General features: G+C 40.9%; 1 protein-coding gene across 1 annotated transcript in view; it reads right to left on the reverse strand.

The window, feature by feature from the left end:
- The window catches only part of LOC124615980 (fatty acid synthase-like), a 394,674-nt gene that overhangs the window by 228,740 nt on the left and 146,963 nt on the right, over nt 1-18,971 (reverse strand). The window contains exon 11 of the mRNA XM_047144185.1: nt 7,522-7,711. Coding sequence (XP_047000141.1) covers nt 7,522-7,711 — 190 coding nt within the window. The remainder of the gene's footprint in view (nt 1-7,521; nt 7,712-18,971) is intronic.

Genomic DNA, 18,971 nt, shown 5'->3' on the forward strand with positions numbered 1-18,971 from the left:
CTGGAAGAAAGAATATTGTGGAGACATGGCTTTGCCACAGCCTGGGGATGTTTCCAGAAGGAGATTTTCACTTTGCAGTGGAGTGTGCACTGGTATCAACCTTCCAGGCAGATTAAAACTGTGTGCTGGTCTGAGACTCAAAGTCAGGACCTTTGCCTTTCGCGGGCAAGTGCTCTAGGGATTGAGCTGCCCAAGCACAACTCACAGCCCATCCTCACAGCTTCAATTCTGCCATTACCTCATCTCCTACCTTCCAAACTTCACAGAAGCTCTTCTCAAACCTTGCAGAACTAGCATTCCTGGAAGAAAGGATATTGTGGAGACATTGCTTTGCCACAGCCTGGAGAATGTTTCCAGAATGAGATTTTCACTCTGCAGCAGAGTGTGTGCTGATATCAAACTTCCTGGCAGATTAAAACTGTGTGCCAGGATGTGACTCAAACTTGGGACCTTTCCCTTTCGTTGGCAAGTGCTCTACTGATTGAGATACCCAGCCATGACTCATGACCCATTGGCACAGCTTCAATTCTGCCAGTACTTCATATCCTACCCTCCAAACTTAATCCAGCTGGAAGTTTCATATCAGTGCACACTCCGCTGCAGAGTGAAAATCTCATTCTGGAACTTTCAGGATGTCCCCATTGATACTAGTATCAGTGATCACGAGGCATTATGGTGACAATGATTACCAGACATTTCCAGAAGTTGTGCACACATTTTTTCTTTTCTTTTTGATAAGGCAATTCTCCATCTAATCTAGTTAATGATGGCTGTATGAAGCCTCAAATTATTACTGTAGGGCTCCAGCAAATGCTCCACACACATGATACTATTGAAAACTTAGTTACCAGTTGATAAAACATTTGATGTATGCCCAAATAGGAAAGGAGCTCACTTAATACAAGGTAAAGGAAGCTGATTAAAACTATAAATTGGCAACACAAATATTTTTTAAGTGAATCTAACTGCATAAAAAGAGGGTAGGCTAATGAGAATTGAATATGGTGTATCAGTGACTGCAGATAAGAAACTCACACCCACTAAGATAGAAATTTATGCTGCATAGTAGATCATTTGGGCAACAGTAATTATCAAGAGTGGGGAAAATGATTATAATTGGGCCTTTCTTTTGACAGACAGCCTCACAGAAAACTGCAGAGAAAACCTCATCTCACTTGTACATTTGTTCCCTATCAATACAGTCATCATTGGAGGAGATCTTAGCAGTTAAACAGCTGATTGGGATTGTTACAGTTATGCAGTAGTGAGTGAGACATTAAATTCTGTGAAACAATGTTAAACATCTTGTGCCATGTCTATATCCTTCACAAGTCACCGCAACTATCCACTTTACAGACATGGTTGACAAGTTGACTGTGATCCAACTCAACAGGAGATGCTCCCTTGGCAAACGCAGATATCTTCAGTTCAGCAAACATGGTGTACCAACCACATCGAACTGGACTGTGTCCAAAACACACTGGTCATTTTGAAGCATAGCTCCAGGCTACACCATGGAAACATCGACACTAGCTTCACCACGAGACGCACCAGCCTCAACACAAGCAGCATTCACATTCCTGACAACAGTGCCCCCACTGAGAGCACTACTCCACTCACATGAATCACATGATACCCAATTATCAAACAGATATTACTTCACCAGGCATATATTTAGAATGGCGTCCAGCCCTCTCTGTCAGTTCAGTTTGTTGAGCCATTGCAAGCAGTTCTGATGCAGAGTGAACTCCAGGATCTATACCACACAGTTCCAGCAGCTATCCAAACTGGAAGAAACATCACTGCAGCCACTACAAGCAGCCAGACATTGGCCAGTAAACTTTACCTTGTTGACTTGGCTTCCTGTGAGACCTGTTCTGTAAAACTTAGACTATCAACTGTGCTCGGTAGTTGCCACCATTATGTGACTGAATGGACTTGACTTTCCATCAATAAGTACCAGAGCTAACTGATTTCGGAATCATTATTCTGTATAAATGATTTCAGAAACTCCAGTCATTGTGATCTCTTACTACATAGGACAAGAAGGAAAGACTGTTTAAGTCTGCAGAATTAAAATTATTAAGTGTGTGAAGTCCATCAAATAGAAAATTCACTTGATAACACTATAAAATTTTGAGACAGCTTACTTCAGGAGACAAAATTCTCAGTACTGCAGTTAGACACAAACAAAAGTACAAGAAACAGTTGTAGCTTTTGGAACTAGTAGTTCCTTCCTTGGGGAGGAAAAAGGGATAGGATGGGCACTGTCAGAGAGTAAGGCAAGACACTCAGACCCCAGGATGAGAAGGACCCATCTGTTGTGAGAACAAGCAATAAAGAAAATAATTAAATAAGACATAAGAAAGAAAAAAGGAAAAAATAAGAAAAAATATAATAATAATAATGAAAAAAAAGAGAGGAAAGTGTTTGTTGACAGAGGGTAAATCCAGGAAGGTGTCATGATGCAGGATTTGTTCGAGAACATATTCCCATCAACAGATTTTAGTAAAACTAGAACTGGGTGAGAGGATCTAAAGAGCCCATAAGATGTAGCAGGCACTCAGGTCCTTGTCTCATGCTATTCAGCATTTGCAACAAATGACTTCTGAATGTCCCCAAGGTAAACAGCTTTTCTACATCCGCTCATGAAATTACACAGTTTACTGATAGTCAGTTCTATATGAAACACTATCAATGGCGAAATGGTATTTGGTAAATGAAGTGCATGGTTTCACAAGTTGTTCTGCAGTCAATAATGTATCACGCAGGAGTAGCAGAGTGGGAGTAAGTGGAGGTGGGTGGTTGTTTTGGGGGAGATTTTACAGTAGAAATGACTGCAGGGATAGGAACCTTGGGGTAAGAATAATGGTGTGGGAATGCCATGTGGTGTGATAAGGATATTACAGATGTTAGGAGAGTGACAGAGGGTGAGAGTGTGGGGACACTATCAATGAGAGATAATCTCATTTCAAGGCTGGACAAGAGAAAGTCACAGCTCTGCCATAGTAATATATTGAGGCATATAGGGCCTGAGTGGCACTAGGTAACAAGAGATGTGCTTCTGATATTTTTAGTAGTGAAAGTTATACTAGTTAGACAGTGAGAGAAGGACGCTGCATAAAAATTTGTTTGTAAATGGGGAAATTTTCAGGAGAGGACAACTGTGAGATGTTGTTAGCGTACTTCTTGGGCTATTAAGTGGTGGATCAGAAATGCCAGCCCTTGATGATTATGCCTTAGTGACGAGAATGTTTGACGTGGAAGAGGTGGCAGCTGTCAGAATGTAGGTATTATTGGTGATTGGTTTTCATATGGATTGAATGAGTTGTAGGTCAACATCAAGGAAGGTAGCTTTGATTTTGGAAAAGGACAAGATGATTTTTGGCTGGGAAAAGATGTCAAGGTGTTGCAGGAAATGGAGACGTTTTTTCTCAACATGGGGCCAGGCCACAAACATGTTGCCAATAAATCTGTATCAACCCAAGGGCCCATCTTTTGAGTCTTGAGAAAAGCCTCTTTCTGAGGCTCATGAAAATGTTGGCATAGGATGGTCCATCCCAGTTGCCACAGAAGTCCTCAAATGTGACATAGTTATGAGTAAGGATAAAGTTGGCTAGAGTGACAATAAATGAGGACTTTCAGGTGTCCATTGGGAGGACAGTGTTCTAGGTCTGAGAAGCCATTTGTGTGTGTGTGTGTGTGTGTGTGTGTGTGTGTGTGTGTGTGTGTGTGTGTGTGAGCAGAGTAACATCAAACCAAGGGTGACAAGGAGGGTTTCAGGTGGGAAAGGGATAGGAATGGAACTGATACATTTCAGGAAGTGTTTAGGTTTTTTGAACAGAGTGGGTGCTGGTTGTTGATGCTTGCCAACAGGGCTGAAGTGCAGTCAGTGGAAGCTATGAAGGCATCTGCTATGGCCAGTATGGTTGATTTGTGTATTTTGGGAAGTTGGTAGAAGGTTAGGGTGCACAACTCAGGAATAGGAAAGAGTTCTGCAGAAGCAGTTGTGATTTCTCATAAAGAACCTAGGGTTTTAAGGATTTTCTGCAGCTCAACAAAGATGGAAGGAGTGGAACAGTTTTGTATGTCATGGAATCAGGGCTGACCATGTTCCCTAAGCCACATGCTCCTCACAGTCAAGTGCCACACTAATGGTGCCTTTCTCTACATAAATTATGATGATAGAGCAGTCTGCCTTCAGATCATGGAAGCTTTGACTGAGCTAGGGTAAGATGTGTACTTTCACTAATGTTTTTCAGAAAGGACTGAGAGATCAGTTTGGTATTTGGGTGGTCACTGTTCTAGGCAGGATTCAATGCTCACTTTGTTGATTGTGTGTTGGGACTGAGTGGTGAAGTAATATTGTGAACTGATGTTACAGACAAATGAAGGGTGATCATTGAGTAGGCCAGTGTGATTGCATTTCACTTTGGGACTGAAGACTATGCCTTTGAAAAGAACAGATGTCTCAGGACTGGAGAGGGATCTGAATGAGAGGCTTGAGACTGACTGTAGAACACGATTGTTTGATTTTAGCTACAGTTGTGTTTGGGTGGAGGATGTTCTGGGATGGGACGTTAAAGTGTGTAATACATATTATTTGTGGAGTAAATTCACGGACGTCCTGTAGCAACCTCTTCAAAGAACTGGGTATACTAACTACTGCCTCTCAGTATATTTACTCCTTAATGAAATTTGTCCTAAATAACATATCTCTTTTTTCAACAAACAGCTCAGTTCATACATACAAACCAGGAACAAAAATGATCTGCCCAAGGACTTAAAAGCACTTACTTTAGTTCAGAAAGGGGTCCACTACTCAGGAACACTCATCTTCAATAATTTGCCAGCAAACATAAAAAATTTAGTTACAAATAAAGATCAGTTTAAAAGGAGCCTGAAAGTCTTACTAGTGGCCAACTCCTTCTACTCCATTCATGAATTTTTTAATAGAAACAAATGATGTATTGTATATATTCATACTATTAGTATTGTTATTTCAGCTTTAAAAAAAAATTGACATGTTCCACATCCACGAGGATCTCCTCAGCATGGATCTATGGAATGAAAAACTAATCTAATCTATCTAATCAGAAGGAGACTAGACTGGCTCATTGGGTAGGATAGACAGTTGTTAGTGGCAGCATTTTAAGAGGCGTCTTCCAAAACTAAGATATGGTGACCAGTATTTAACTGATGGTAGGACTGAATGATGTTTCACACATGCAGCGCTGTCTGCTGACTCTTTGGAAAAATACTGCAGTATTGGTTTGATTCAGTAGTCATTTGCCAGTCAGTGAGAGCAGATCCCAATGGTCAAGATCCTGCCAGCTGTAAATAGTGTGGTGTGATTAGATTTTTGCTGCCAAAAGGATCTTCAGCAGCTGAAATCCATTATGAGTTATGCCTAGTGTATGGATCTGAAATTATGACTATAATACTGCCAATAAAAACATTTTTCATAAACTTATTTTTTTAATGACCAATGGACCTTAGTATTGGAAAACACCTCATAGGTTGTAGTTGGTGAAGACAGAGGGTGGGACATTTTTTTGAGATATGTGATGAATATAATGGCTTCTTATTTCATGGTGGGAGGTATTCTGTTCAGATTTATTGCTTGTTTAAAGGAGAAATACACTGAGTGCATTAAAACTTTTAAGGGCTGAAAGTTTGGGAGATTTTAAAGAAAGACAGCAGCTTGTGGGAGCGGTAGTTGGCAGAGGTTATGTAATGGTGGAGGTAATACTTGTACGAGAAAAAGAATAGTACAATGAGCATTTATACAAAGGCAAACTAGGAACTAAAAGAATGTTGAGAAACTAGTAAGACTGCAAAGAAATGGAAAGAACATTAAATGTAGAAAAAGTATAGTCAAACAAGAAAAAATTGTCAATAAATAAGGAAAAATTACCATCAAACAGAGACAAAAGGTCATTCAGCAATGAAAGTGGACTGCCAAACAATGAAAGTAGATTGCCAAACAGTGAAAAGAGGTAATCAAACAATAAAAATTGATTGCTGAACACTGGAAAAGAAAGGAATATTGCCAAATAAAAAAATTATCACCAAACAAAGAATGGTTGAGGAATATGAATTAGATACTCTTACTGACTTACTGAACATTCACTACAGTTAGCTCAAGGAAACTCATTGCCTGGAAACACCACATTTGGTACTTGAATCCTCCTACACAATACTAGCCTTCCCAAACTCCTGAGATGGGAACTTGCCTTCCAACATATTCTTGCATCCAACTTCATGTTTGTTTCCCCTCTTCACCAAAATAGATGGGTCATTCTGGTCTTGGAGTCTCAGTAATCTGCATTTCCTTTCTAATCTTCCTTAACCTGACCCTCTATCATCCTTGAGAAAGCTAATAGTGCTGAAAGTTATGGTAGTTTCTTGTACTTTTGTATTGGTATGTACGTGCATTACTAAGAATTTCTCCTCCAGTACTGACCACCCATTCTGTCTCATAATTTTATAGTTTTATTAGGTGATGAGTAAGGTGCAGTACTAGCCTCACATCAGAAAACAGTTGAGGAATATAGTTGAGATGAGTGAAGTGAGAGAACAAATTTGTGGGAGCAAGACTGAGGCACAAATATTTGAATATTGCATAATCATATAAATAGTTGAAAGACTCTAAAAAAATAAGCAACTGAGAAAATAGCTTAGGGTAGTGTAATGTGCTTATGCCTGAGCTTCCAATCATAGACAGTGATGGCAAATGGTAGTGTAGATTCTTGATATTGCATTATATTCCCAAGTACAAAAATAATTGAAGATAGTTCTCAGTGAAAGACAGCATAAGTATGAGTCATCCTTAATAATTAAAACTTGACAAAAGGATATGCAAAGCCCTACTGGAAGGATAAGATTTAGAACCAAAGGCTGATGATACAATGAAATTTTTAACTCTCCTAGATATCTTGCAGACCAAATTACTGTATATGAGGTGGGTGAGAAAAGTTATGAGACTGACAGCAATGCAAGCAATCTTGCAATGCTGTGTTTTGCTACTTGTGAAGACTGGTGTGTTCATCTCTTCTTGAAATTCAGACTAAGTTTCAGCTCAGTACAGTCATCATGTGATTTTTGAGAGCACCTTCAGTGAAATTGTGTTATTGCTGTGTGTTACAAAATTGGAAAATCAGTATTTAGAGCAATGTTATGCCATCAAGTTTTGTGTTAAACTTTGGGAATCCTTGAGTGTCACCTTTGAAAAGTTGAAACAGATGATGAGGAACATCCCTGATCACAAACCCAAGTTTTTCACAGGCATATACCATTTTTGGATTTTACCCAACAATAACAAAGTGTGATGATATGACAGAGACCAAACACTTCTGAGTGTGAGGAATTACAACAGTAATAGTTGCTTTCCCATTAATATACTTAAATGTTTATATTGAAACATTCTGGTGCATTACACTCAGTAACTGAAATAAATGGCACATGAAAGAAATACAAATAATGATTTATTCATAATACTGAGAGGTTTTTTATGCTTACCAATGGCAGCCATCATCCCTTTAATAAGTTCTGCTTCAAGTGAAGCTATTCCTCGATAGTAAGATGCAAGTATCATTTGTTCTGCTGTGAGGCAACCATCTGCATATGCACAACCCAATTCACCAACAGAGTGACCAATTATACCATCTGGATGTATTTCAAGTTTACATAGAATGTCGACTAATGCAATCTGTAATGCAAATTGCAGCACAATATCACATAAATTTGTAATATCCCATAAAAGTATGTACTGTGTCAATCCACATAATGACAGAAATAACTCCTGGGATTCTAAAGATAACAAATAACAAACAGATCAAATGGTTGTAGTACTTATAGATACACAAAGCACAAACAATGCATTTCTTTCCTTTTTCAATCAGATTTAGCACATCACTCAGACGTTATTAGTGATGTGGCAGTGCTGAGCTCATCCATGGAAGCTGCTCATGGCTGCAGATGATATTGTAGAAATACATTACATTAAATACAATCTTGAATAAGTTACTAATTTTGAATCTGTGGTGCTCGCCTGACATGGTCACATTACTAAGTTAAAATGACAGTGCTGCAGACATAAAGAAGAGGTTGTATGCAATCTGTGGTGAATGGTTTGAATGTTCCAACAATTTGTGCTTCACATCATTCAGTTTATTATACTCAAAACTACGTTTTGATGATTTCTAATCCAAATGGTCCAGATGTTATACATCTGCCAGTTCTTGTTGTACTTTATTCTTTCAAGTAATTAATAAGAAGAATGCCTCTTACATTCCAGAAAACACTGGTCAAAACATATCTGGAAGAAACTATTTTTTGCTGTAAGACTATCAACCACAGTGACAAAGCAGTGCACAAAATCATTTGTATTCTTTTGACAGTGGTGCTAAGAGTGCTTAGAAATTTGTTTTCAAGTTTCTAATTGGTTGGTATTTAACAAATGAGGCATTCATACAACACAAAACTTTCTTGTAGTTAATGGCTACAGCACAGTTGTCTGTGCCTTAAGACTGTGTTACTCTCAGTTCTGCTCCTGCAGATGTAGGTATTCCTAGACCTATGTACCCTACCGGTCTTCCATCTTGCTTTAATCTCTATAGTTGTCAGCATACAGTTTAAATTTAAGAAAAAAAATGTTACGATAACATAATTTTTACACACACACACACACACATATATATATATATATATATATATATATATATATATATATATACTCCTGGAAATTGAAATAAGAACACCGTGAATTCATTGTCCCAGGAAGGGGAAACTTTATTGACTCATTCCTGGGGTCAGATACATCACATGATCACACTGACAGAACCACAGGCACATAGACACAGGAAACAGAGCATGCACAATGTCGGCACTAGTACAGTGTATATCCACCTTTTGCAGCAATGCAGGCTGCTATTCTCCCATGGAGACGATCGTAGAGATGCTGGATGTAGTCCTGTGGAACGGCTTGCCATGCCATTTCCACCTGGCGCCTCAGTTGGACCAGCGTTCGTGCTGGACGTGCAGACCGCGTGAGACGACGCTTCATCCAGTCCCAAACATGCTCAATGGGGGACAGATCCGGAGATCTTGCTAGCCAGGGTAGTTGACTTACACCTTCTAGAGCACGTTGGGTGGCACGGGATGCATGCGGACGTGCATTGTCCTGTTGGAACAGCAAGTTCCCTTGCCGGTCAAGGGATGGTAGAACGATGGGTTCGATGACGGTTTGGATGTACCGTGCACTATTCAGTGTCCCCTCGATGATCACCAGTGGTGTACGGCCAGTGTAGGAGATCGCTCCCCACACCATGATGCCGGGTGTTGGCCCTGTGTGCCTCGGTCGTATGCAGTCCTGATTGTGGCGCTCACCTGCACGGCGCCAAACACGCATACAACCATCATTGGCACCAAGGCAGAAGCGACTCTCATCGCTGAAGACGACACGTCTCCATTCGTCCCTCCATTCACGCCTGTCGCGACACCACTGGAGGCGGGCTGCACGATGTTGGGGCGTGAGCGGAAGACAGCCTAACGGTGTGCGGGACCGTAGCCCAGCTTCACGGAGATGGTTGCGAATGGTCCTCGCCGATACCCCAGGAGCAACAGTGTCCCTAATTTGCTGGGAAGTGGCGGTGTGGTCCCCTACGGCACTGCGTAGGATCCTATGGTCTTGGCGTGCATCCGTGCGTCGCTGCGGTCCGGTCCCAGGTCGACGGGCACGTGCACCTTCCACCGACCACTGGTGACAACATCGATGTACTGTGGAGACCTCACGCCCCACGTGTTGAGCAATTCGGCGGTACATCCACCCGGCCTCCCGCATGCCCACTATACGCCCTCGCTCAAAGTCCGTCAACTGCACATACGGTTCACGTCCACGCTGTCGCGGCATGCTACCAGTGTTAAAGACTGCGATGGAGCTCCGTATGCCACGGCAAACTGGCTGGCACTGACGGCGGTGGTGCACAAATGCTGCGCAGCTAGCGCCATTCGACGGCCAACACCGCGGTTCCTGGTGTGTCCGCTGTGCCGTGCGTGTGATCATTGCTTGTATAGCCCTCTCGCAGTGTCCGGAGCAAGTATGGTGGGTCTGACACACCGGTGTCAGTGTGTTCTTTTTTCCATTTCGAGGAGTGTATAATAGAGGGAAACATCCCACGTGGGAAAAATTATATGTAAAAACAAAGATGAGGTGACTTACCGAACGAAAGCGCTGGCAGGTCGATAGACACACAAACAAACACAAACATACACACAAAATTCAAGCTTTCGCAACAAACTGTTGCCTCATCAGGAAAGAGGGAAGGAGAGGGGAAGACGAAAGGAAGTGGGTTTTAAGGGTGAGGGTAAGGAGTCATTCCAATCCCTGGAGCGGAAAGACTTACCTTAGGGGGAAAAAAGGACAGGTATACACTCGCACACACACACATATCCATCCACACATACAGACACAAGCAGACACAAATATGTCTTTAAATACGTCTGCTTGTGTCTGTATATGTGTGGATGGATATGTGTGTGTGTGTGCGAGTGTATACCCGTCCTTTTTTCCTTTTTTTCCCCCCTAAGGTAAGTCTTTCCGCTCCCGGGATTGGAATGACTCCTTACCCTCTCCCTTAAAACCCACATCCTTTCGTCTTTCCCTCTCCTTCCCTCTTTCCTGATGAGGCAACAGTTTGTTGCGAAAGCTTGAATTTTGTGTGTATGTTTGTGTTTGTTTGTGTGTCTGTTGACCTGCCAGCACTTTCATTTGGTAAGTCACATCATCTTTGTTTTTAGATATATTTTTCCTACGTGGAATGTTTCCCTTTATTATAACCATATATATATATATATATATATATATATATATATATATATATATATATATATATATATATATATATATATATATAAAAACAAAGTGGGTGTGTGCGAGTGTATACCTGTCCTTTTTTCCCCCTAAGGTAAGTCTTTCCGCTCCCAGGATTGGAATGACTCCTTACCCTCTCCCTTAAAACCCATATCCTTTCGTCTTTCCCTCTCCTTCCCTCTTTCCTGACGAAGCAACCGTTGGTTGTGAAAGCTTGAAATTTTGTGTGTGTGTTTGTGTGTTTTTTTATTGTGTCTATCTACCAGCGCTTTCCCGTTTGGTAAGTCATGGAATCTTTGTTTTTAATATATTTTTCTCATGTGGAATGTTTCTTTCTATTTTATCATATCATTAATTTGAACCCAACAATTACGTTTGTTATTGTCATTGTTGCATTTCGAAATCTTTTCTGTCATCTTACTTTCTCTTTTTGTTTGTACAAGTAGTTTCACTTTGTATTCATCTTCCCTTTTTTCCATAATCTACCATACATTTTATCCTGCCTATATATACTCAATAATACGTAATTTACTTCCAAACCATAACCTAAAAATTTTTAACGCATTCAACATTACCGCTGCTATAAAATCCACTGTTCCCAGTTTACAAACATTTCGTGTAACCTCGTGAATACTATTTCACAGCCTCAGTTCCTTTCACCCATTAAACAACGATTTCAGCTATTTCGAACAGCTTTCATTTTATTTCCATTCCTGTTTTTTTCCCACATAACCGATCATTTTTTAGCAGCTTCCCACAGGATTAAACGTTATTATTTCTTCGTTAGACAATTGTTAGCCTCATTTTCATAATCTGCCAGCACATAACCAGTCCTTTGAATACATTTAAACGCAGTTTTTTCGAAATTTTCCTGGATTTCTCCACCCTTTAATGTGTTTTGGAGGCAACACAACTACCTAACCTTTGTACACATCGTTGTTCACCAACCTAAGTTCAGCAAAGGATCAACATAGCTCATCTCAAACTAACACTTTTTCTACTTTTTTCACACCTTTATCTCTCCCCATATATTTTTATTTTCACTTTAGCCTCATGTTACCCTTTCCATCTTCTAATACCATGTCACCCTCACAACATCCCTACAATGACCCCATTAAATTTTATTTACATTCCCTCCACAAACATGTCTTCACCCGAGCCAGATTATGCTCCCACATTTTATTTACTCAGGGTTGTCTGACATTTAGCATTACCCCCAAAGGCCTCACACTTAAAGTTCCCATCTCTGGCTGTAATCCTTATTTCCATCAGCCCCTATACCAGTTCCAAACTGCACAATCCATATCCCTCACCCACCTAATCCTTCACCTACACATCGACTCAGCCAATGAACACACCCGTCAACTCCTATCCCTAATCAAAGTTCTCAATCTTTCCTCTCCCACATCCATACCAGCTGTTCAGAGCATCCTCCTACAGGCCAGCCACAAATTAGAACAGCATGCCACCCTCCACCTCAAAAAACTATCCAATCTCCTGGTTTCCCACCTCCGGAAAGGCAACTCACTCACCCTCCACAACCTTTCCAACAAACCTCAACCTCCTCTCATTGCACACAGACCCAGTCTCTCCCATCTACTCAATCTCCCACTTCCAGCTCCACTCCCCCCAACACCTCAAAATTCTAGTCAACACAATCTGGAACCACAACATCCCAATTCAGTAGTTAACCTTTCCTCCAAACCTCTCTCCCAATCCGAAACCTCTGTCCTATCCAAAGGCCTCACCTTCAGCCCACTCCCAGATGGACATGTGTGTGTGTGTGAGTGTATACCTGTCCTTGTTTCCCCCTAAGGTAAGTCTTTCCGCTCCCGGGATTGGAATGACTCCTTACCCTCTCCCTTAAAACCCACATCCTTTCATCTTTCCCTCTCCTTCCCTCTTTCCTGATGAAGCAACCGTGGGTTGTGAAAGCTTGAATTTTGTGTGTGTGTTTGTGTTTATTTGTGTGTCTATCAACATACCAATGCTTTCATTTGGTAAGTTACATCATCTTTGTTTTTATACAAAAAAAAAAAAAGAAAAAATGAGCAGTGTCCAGACTTTTCCAGAATTGGGCCAAAACGGCAAAAACACGGGAATGTGAGTTGGACAATCTCTGGCAGCTTCGATCTACCACAAAACCAGATGATGTCCAATGAGCCAGAGACATACTCAAAAGTGCCACTGATGCCTCCCTATAAATGTCAATCACACATCTTCATTATCATCTGATGTCCAATGCACACCCCCATACACTGCTAAACATGTACTCTAGGTCTCTATTAAAAATATTCTAATTACAACTTGGTCTAATCTCAGCCATCTCTTTTATTGCATAACAGTATGATGACTTGTGGTTCAAGCCTTTGTATTTCCAAATTATATTTGATGCCAGTTCTCTAGGCAGTGTTTTGTCACAGTTGACTTCTCCAGTTCCCTTTGTTTTACGCTGTGTATAAGTTCAGTACAAACATAGTGTTCATGTACATTGTTCAGCATTCTGGCATCTCACCCTACACCTCTGGAGTACCCAACTCATTTTACTGCTTTTTAGCCCCATAGTGCAGAAGAAACTTTCGTGGTTTGGGCTCTTTAACTGAGTCAGGAGCACCCTTCATCAGTTGCAAGTGACAGCATCTAATATATACTGTAGAGCCAAAGAAGCTGGTACACCTGCCAAACATTGTGCAGGGCCCCTGCAAGTACACAGAACTGCCACAACATGATGTGGCATGGACTCAACTAATGTCTAAAGTAGTGCTGGAGGGAATTAACACCATGAATCCTGCAGGCCTGCCCATAAATCTGTAAGAATACAAGGGAGTGGAGCTCTTATCTGAACAGCACGTTGCAAGGGATCCCAAATATGCTCAGTAATGTTTGTGTCTGGGGAGTTTGGCGGCCAGCACAAGTGTTTAAACTCATCAGAGTGTTCCTGGAACCACTCTGTAGCAGTTCTGGATGTGTGGGGTGTCGCATTGTCCTGATGGAATTGCCCAAGCCTGAAAGGAATGCACAATGGACATGAATGGATGCAGGTGATCAGACAGGATGCTTACGTACGTGTCGCCTCTCAAAGTCATATATAGATGTATCAGGGGACCCATATCACTCCAACTGCACATGCCCCACACCATTACAGAGCCTTCACCAGCTTGAACCTGCTTACATGCAGGGTCCATGGATTCATGAGGTTGTCTCCATACCCATACACATCCATCCGCTCGATACAGTTGGAAATGAGACTCATCTAACCAGGCATCATGTTTCCATCATCAACAGTCCAATGTGAGTGATGACGGGCCCACGCGAGGTGTGAAGCATTGTGGCATGAAATCATCAATGGTACATGAGTGGGCCTTCTGCTCTGAAAGCAAATGTCAATTATGTCACATTGAATGGTTCACATGCTGATGCTTGTTGATGACCCAGCATTGAAATCTGCTGCAATTTGTGGAAGGATTGCACTTCTATCACATTAAATGATTCTCTTCAGTTGTTGTTGGTCCTGTTCTTGCAGGATCTTTCTCCGGCCACAGCGATGTTGGAGATTTGATGTTTTACCAGATTCCTGATATTCATGGTACAGTCATGAAATGGTCATACAGGAAAATATGCACTTCATTGCTACCTCAGAAATGCTGTGTCCCATCACTCATGCACTGACTATAATACCACATTCAAACTCACTTAAATCTTGACAACATGCCATTGTAGCAGCAGTAACCAATCTAACAACTGTGCAAGACACTTGTTGTTTTATATAGGCATTGCCGGCCACAGTACAAAATTCTGCCTGTTCACATGTGTTGTTGTTGTTGTTGTGGTCTTCAGTCCTGAGACTGGTTTGATGCGGCTCTCCATGCTACTCTATCCTGTGCAAGCTTCTTCATCACCCAGTACTTACTGCAACCTACATCCTTCTGTATCTGTTTAGTGTATTCATCTCTTGGTCTCCCTCTATGATTTTTACCCTCCATGCTGCCCTCCAATACTAAATTGGTGATCCCTTGATGCCTCAGAACATGTCCTACCAACTGATCCCTTCTTCTAGTCAAGTTGTGCCACAAACTTCTCTTCTCCCCAATCCTATTCAATACCTCCTCATTAGTTATATGATCTACCCATCTAATCCTCAGCATTCTTCTGTAGCAGCACATTTCGAAAGTTTCTATTCTGTTCTTGTCCAAACTAGTTATTGTCCATGTTTCACTTCCATACATGGCTACACTCCATACAAATACCTTCAGAAACCACTTCCTGACACTTAAATCTATACTCGATGTTCACAAATTTCTCTTCTTCAGAAATGCTTTCCTTGCCACTGCCAGTCTACATTTTATATCCTCTCTACTTCTACCATCATCAGTTATTTTGCTCCCCAAATAGTAAAACTCCATTTCTACTTTAAGTGTCTCATTTCCTAATCTAATTCCCTCAGCATCACCCAACTTAATTCGACTACATGCCATTATCCTCGTTTTACTTTTGTTGATGTTCATCTTATATCCTCCTTTCAAGACACTATCCATTCCGTTCAACTGCTCTTCTAAGTCCTTTGCTGTCTCTGACAGAATAACAATCTCAATTCTTTTGTTTCCTTTACTGCTTGCTCAATATACAGATTGAATAACATTGGGGACAGGCTACAACCCTGTCTCACTCCCTTCCCAACCATTGCTTCCCTTTCATTTTCCTCGACTCTTATAACTGCCATCTGCTTTCTGTACAAATTGTAAATGGCTTTTTGCTCCCTATATTTTACCCCTGCCGCCTTCAGAATTTGAAAGAGAGTATTCCAGTCAAGGTTCTCAAAAGCTTTCTCTAAGTCTACAAATGCTAGAAAAATACGTTGGCCTTTCCTTGATCTTGCTTCTAAGATAAGTTGTAGGGTCAGTATTGCCTCACATATTCCAATATTTCTACGGAATCCAAACTGATCTTCCACGAGGTTGGCTTCTACCAGTTTTTCCATTTGTCTGTAAAGAATTCGCATTAGTATTTTCCAGCTGTGAATTATTAAACTGATTGTTCGGTAATTTTCACATCTGTCAGCACCTGCTTTCTTCGGGATTGGAATTATTATATTCTCCTTGAAGTCTGAGGGTATTTTGCCTGTCTCTTACATCTTGCTCATGAGATGGTAGAGGTTTGTTAGGCCTGGCTCTCCCAAGGCCGTCAGTAGTTCTAATGGAATGTTGTCTACTCCCGGGGCATTGTTTCAACTTAGGTCCTTCAGTGCTCTATCAAACTCTTCACGCAGTATCGTATCTCCCATTTCATCTTCATCTACATCCTCTTCCATTTCCATAATATTGTCTTCAAGTACATTGCCCCTGTATAGACTCTCTATATACTCCTTCCACCTTTATGCTTTCCCTTCTTTGCTTAGAACTGGGTTTCCATCTGAGCTCTTGATATTCATACAAGTGGTTCTCTTTTCTCAAAAGGTCTCTTTAATTTTCCTGTAGGCAGTATCTATCTTACCCCTCATGAGATAAGTCTCTACATCCTTACATTTGTCCTCTAGCCATGCCTGCTTAGCCATTTTGCACTTCCTGTCGATCTCATTTTTGAGACGTTTGTATTCCTTTTTGCCTGCTTCATTTACTGAGTCTTTATATTTTCTCCTTTCATCAATTAAATTCAATATTTCTTCTGTTACCCAAGGATTTCTACAAGCCCTTGTCTTTTTACCTACTTGATCTTCTGCTGCCTTCACTACTTCATCCCTCAGAGCTACCCATTCTTCTTCTACTGTATTTCTTTCCCCCATTCCTGTCGATTGTTCCCTTATGCTCTCCCTGAAACTCTGTACAACCTCTGGTTTAGTCAGTTTATCCAGGTCCCATCTCCGTAAATTCCCGCCTTTTTGCAGTTTCTTTAGTTTTAATCTACAGTTCATAACCAATAGATTGTGGTCAGAGTCCACATCTGCCCCTCGAAATGTCTTACAATTTAAAATCTGGTTCCTAAGTCTCTGTCTTACCATTATATAATCTATCTGAAACCTGTCGGTATCTCCAGGCTTCTTTCATGTATACAACCTTCTTTTATGATTCTTGAACCAAGTGTTGGCTATGTTTAAGTTATGCTCTGTGCAAAATTCTACCAGGCGGCTTTCTCTTCCATTTCTTAGCCCCAATCCATATTCACCTACTCCGTTTCCTTCTCTCCCTTTTCCTGCTACCGAATTCCAGTCACCCATCACTACTAAATTTTCGTCTCCTTTCACTATATGAATAATTTCTTTTATTTCATCATACATTTCATCAATTTCTTCGGCATCTGCAGAGCTAGTTGGCATATAAACTTGTACTACTGTAGTAGGTGTGAGCTTCGTGTCTATCTTAGCCACAATAAGGTGTTCACTATGCTGTTTGTAGTAGCTTACCCGCACTCCTATTTTTTTATTCATTATTAAACCAACTCCTGAATTACCCCTATTTGATTTTGTATTTATAACCCTTTATTCACCTGACCAGATGTCTTGTTCCTCCTGCAGAGTGAAAATCTCATTCTGGAAACTTCCCACAGGCTGTGGCTAAGCCATGTCTCCGCAGTATCCTTTCTTTCAGGAGTGCTAGTTCTGAAAGGTTTGCAGGAGAGCTTCTGTACAGTTTGGAATGTAGGAGATGAGATACTGGCAGAAGTAAAGCTGTGAGGACCGGGCATGAGTCGTGGTTCAGTAGCTCAGATGGTAGAGCACTTGCCCGCGAAAGGCAAAGGTCCCGAGTTCGTGTCCCAGTCGGGCACACAGTTTTAATCTGCCAGGAAGTTTCAGATGATTGTAGTTTTCTCAGGTATAACAAACACAATCAGAGAGATTTTGAGGTGCAAAGCAGGTAGAAATGAGCCTATCTACTTCCTTGACCCACTTCAGTTTATCACCCATCAGGATGCCTAGGAAGTTCACACATGGAGCCTCAAAAATTGTGTGCCCATTATGTCTACTTCCGACACCTATAAGTCATTTTTACCTGTCTCAAATTGCATAACATTAGTCTTTATTAGATCAAGTTGTATACTGTGAACCACTTCTAAGCCTCTTCCACTACTCCATGACTGTGTCCGATATGCATATGTTTGAGCACCTTAGAGCTATATTGTGATGATATCTTCCAACAGAGAAAATTTCATATTTATTTTCACTATGTAAAGTGGCATATGAAGGAGATAATCATATGTTTATATATAGATACTTGACAAGACAGAATTACCAGTGTTTCTTGAAATATTAGCTTGTTGTTGTTGTTGTCTTCAGTCCTGAGACTGGTTTGATGCAGCTCTCCATGCTACTCTATCCCGTGCAAGCTCCTTCATCTCCCAGTACCTACTGCAACCTACATACTTCTGAATCTGCTTAGTGTATTCATCTCTTGGTCTCCCTCTATGATTTTTACCCTCCACAATGCCCTCCAATACTAAATTGGTGATCCCTTGATGCCTCAGAACGTATCCTACCTACCAATCCCTTCTTCTAGTCAATTTGTGCCACAAATTTCTCTTCTCTCCAATTCTGTTCAATACCTCCTCATTAGTTATGTGATCTACCCATCTAATCTTCAGCGTTTTTCTGTAACACCACATTTCAAAAGCTTCTGTTCTCATCTTGTCCAAACTAGTTATTGTCCATGTTTCACTTCCATACATGGCTACACTCCATACAAATACCTTCAGAAACCACTTCCTGACACTTAAATCTATACTCGATGTTCACAAATTTCTCTTCTTCAGAAATGCTTTCCTTGCCACTGCCAGTCTACATTTTATATCCTCTCTACTTCTACCATCATCAGTTATTTTGCTCCCCAAATAGTAAAACTCCATTTCTACTTTAAGTGTCTCGTTTCCTAATCTAATTCCCTCAGCATCACCCGACTTAATTCGACTACATTCCATTATCCTTGTTTTGCTTTTATTGATGTTCATCTTATATCCTCCATTCAAGACACTGTCCATTCCATTCAACTGCTCCTCAAGTCCTTTGCTGTCTCTGACAGAATTACAATGTCATTGGCGAACCTCAAAGTTTTTATTTCTTCTCCTTGGATTTTAATACCTACTCCGAATTTTTCTTTTGTTTCCTTTACTG

The sequence above is a fragment of the Schistocerca americana genome, chromosome 5, assembly GCF_021461395.2.
Source record: "Schistocerca americana isolate TAMUIC-IGC-003095 chromosome 5, iqSchAmer2.1, whole genome shotgun sequence".
Classification (NCBI taxonomy): domain Eukaryota; kingdom Metazoa; phylum Arthropoda; class Insecta; order Orthoptera; family Acrididae; genus Schistocerca; species Schistocerca americana.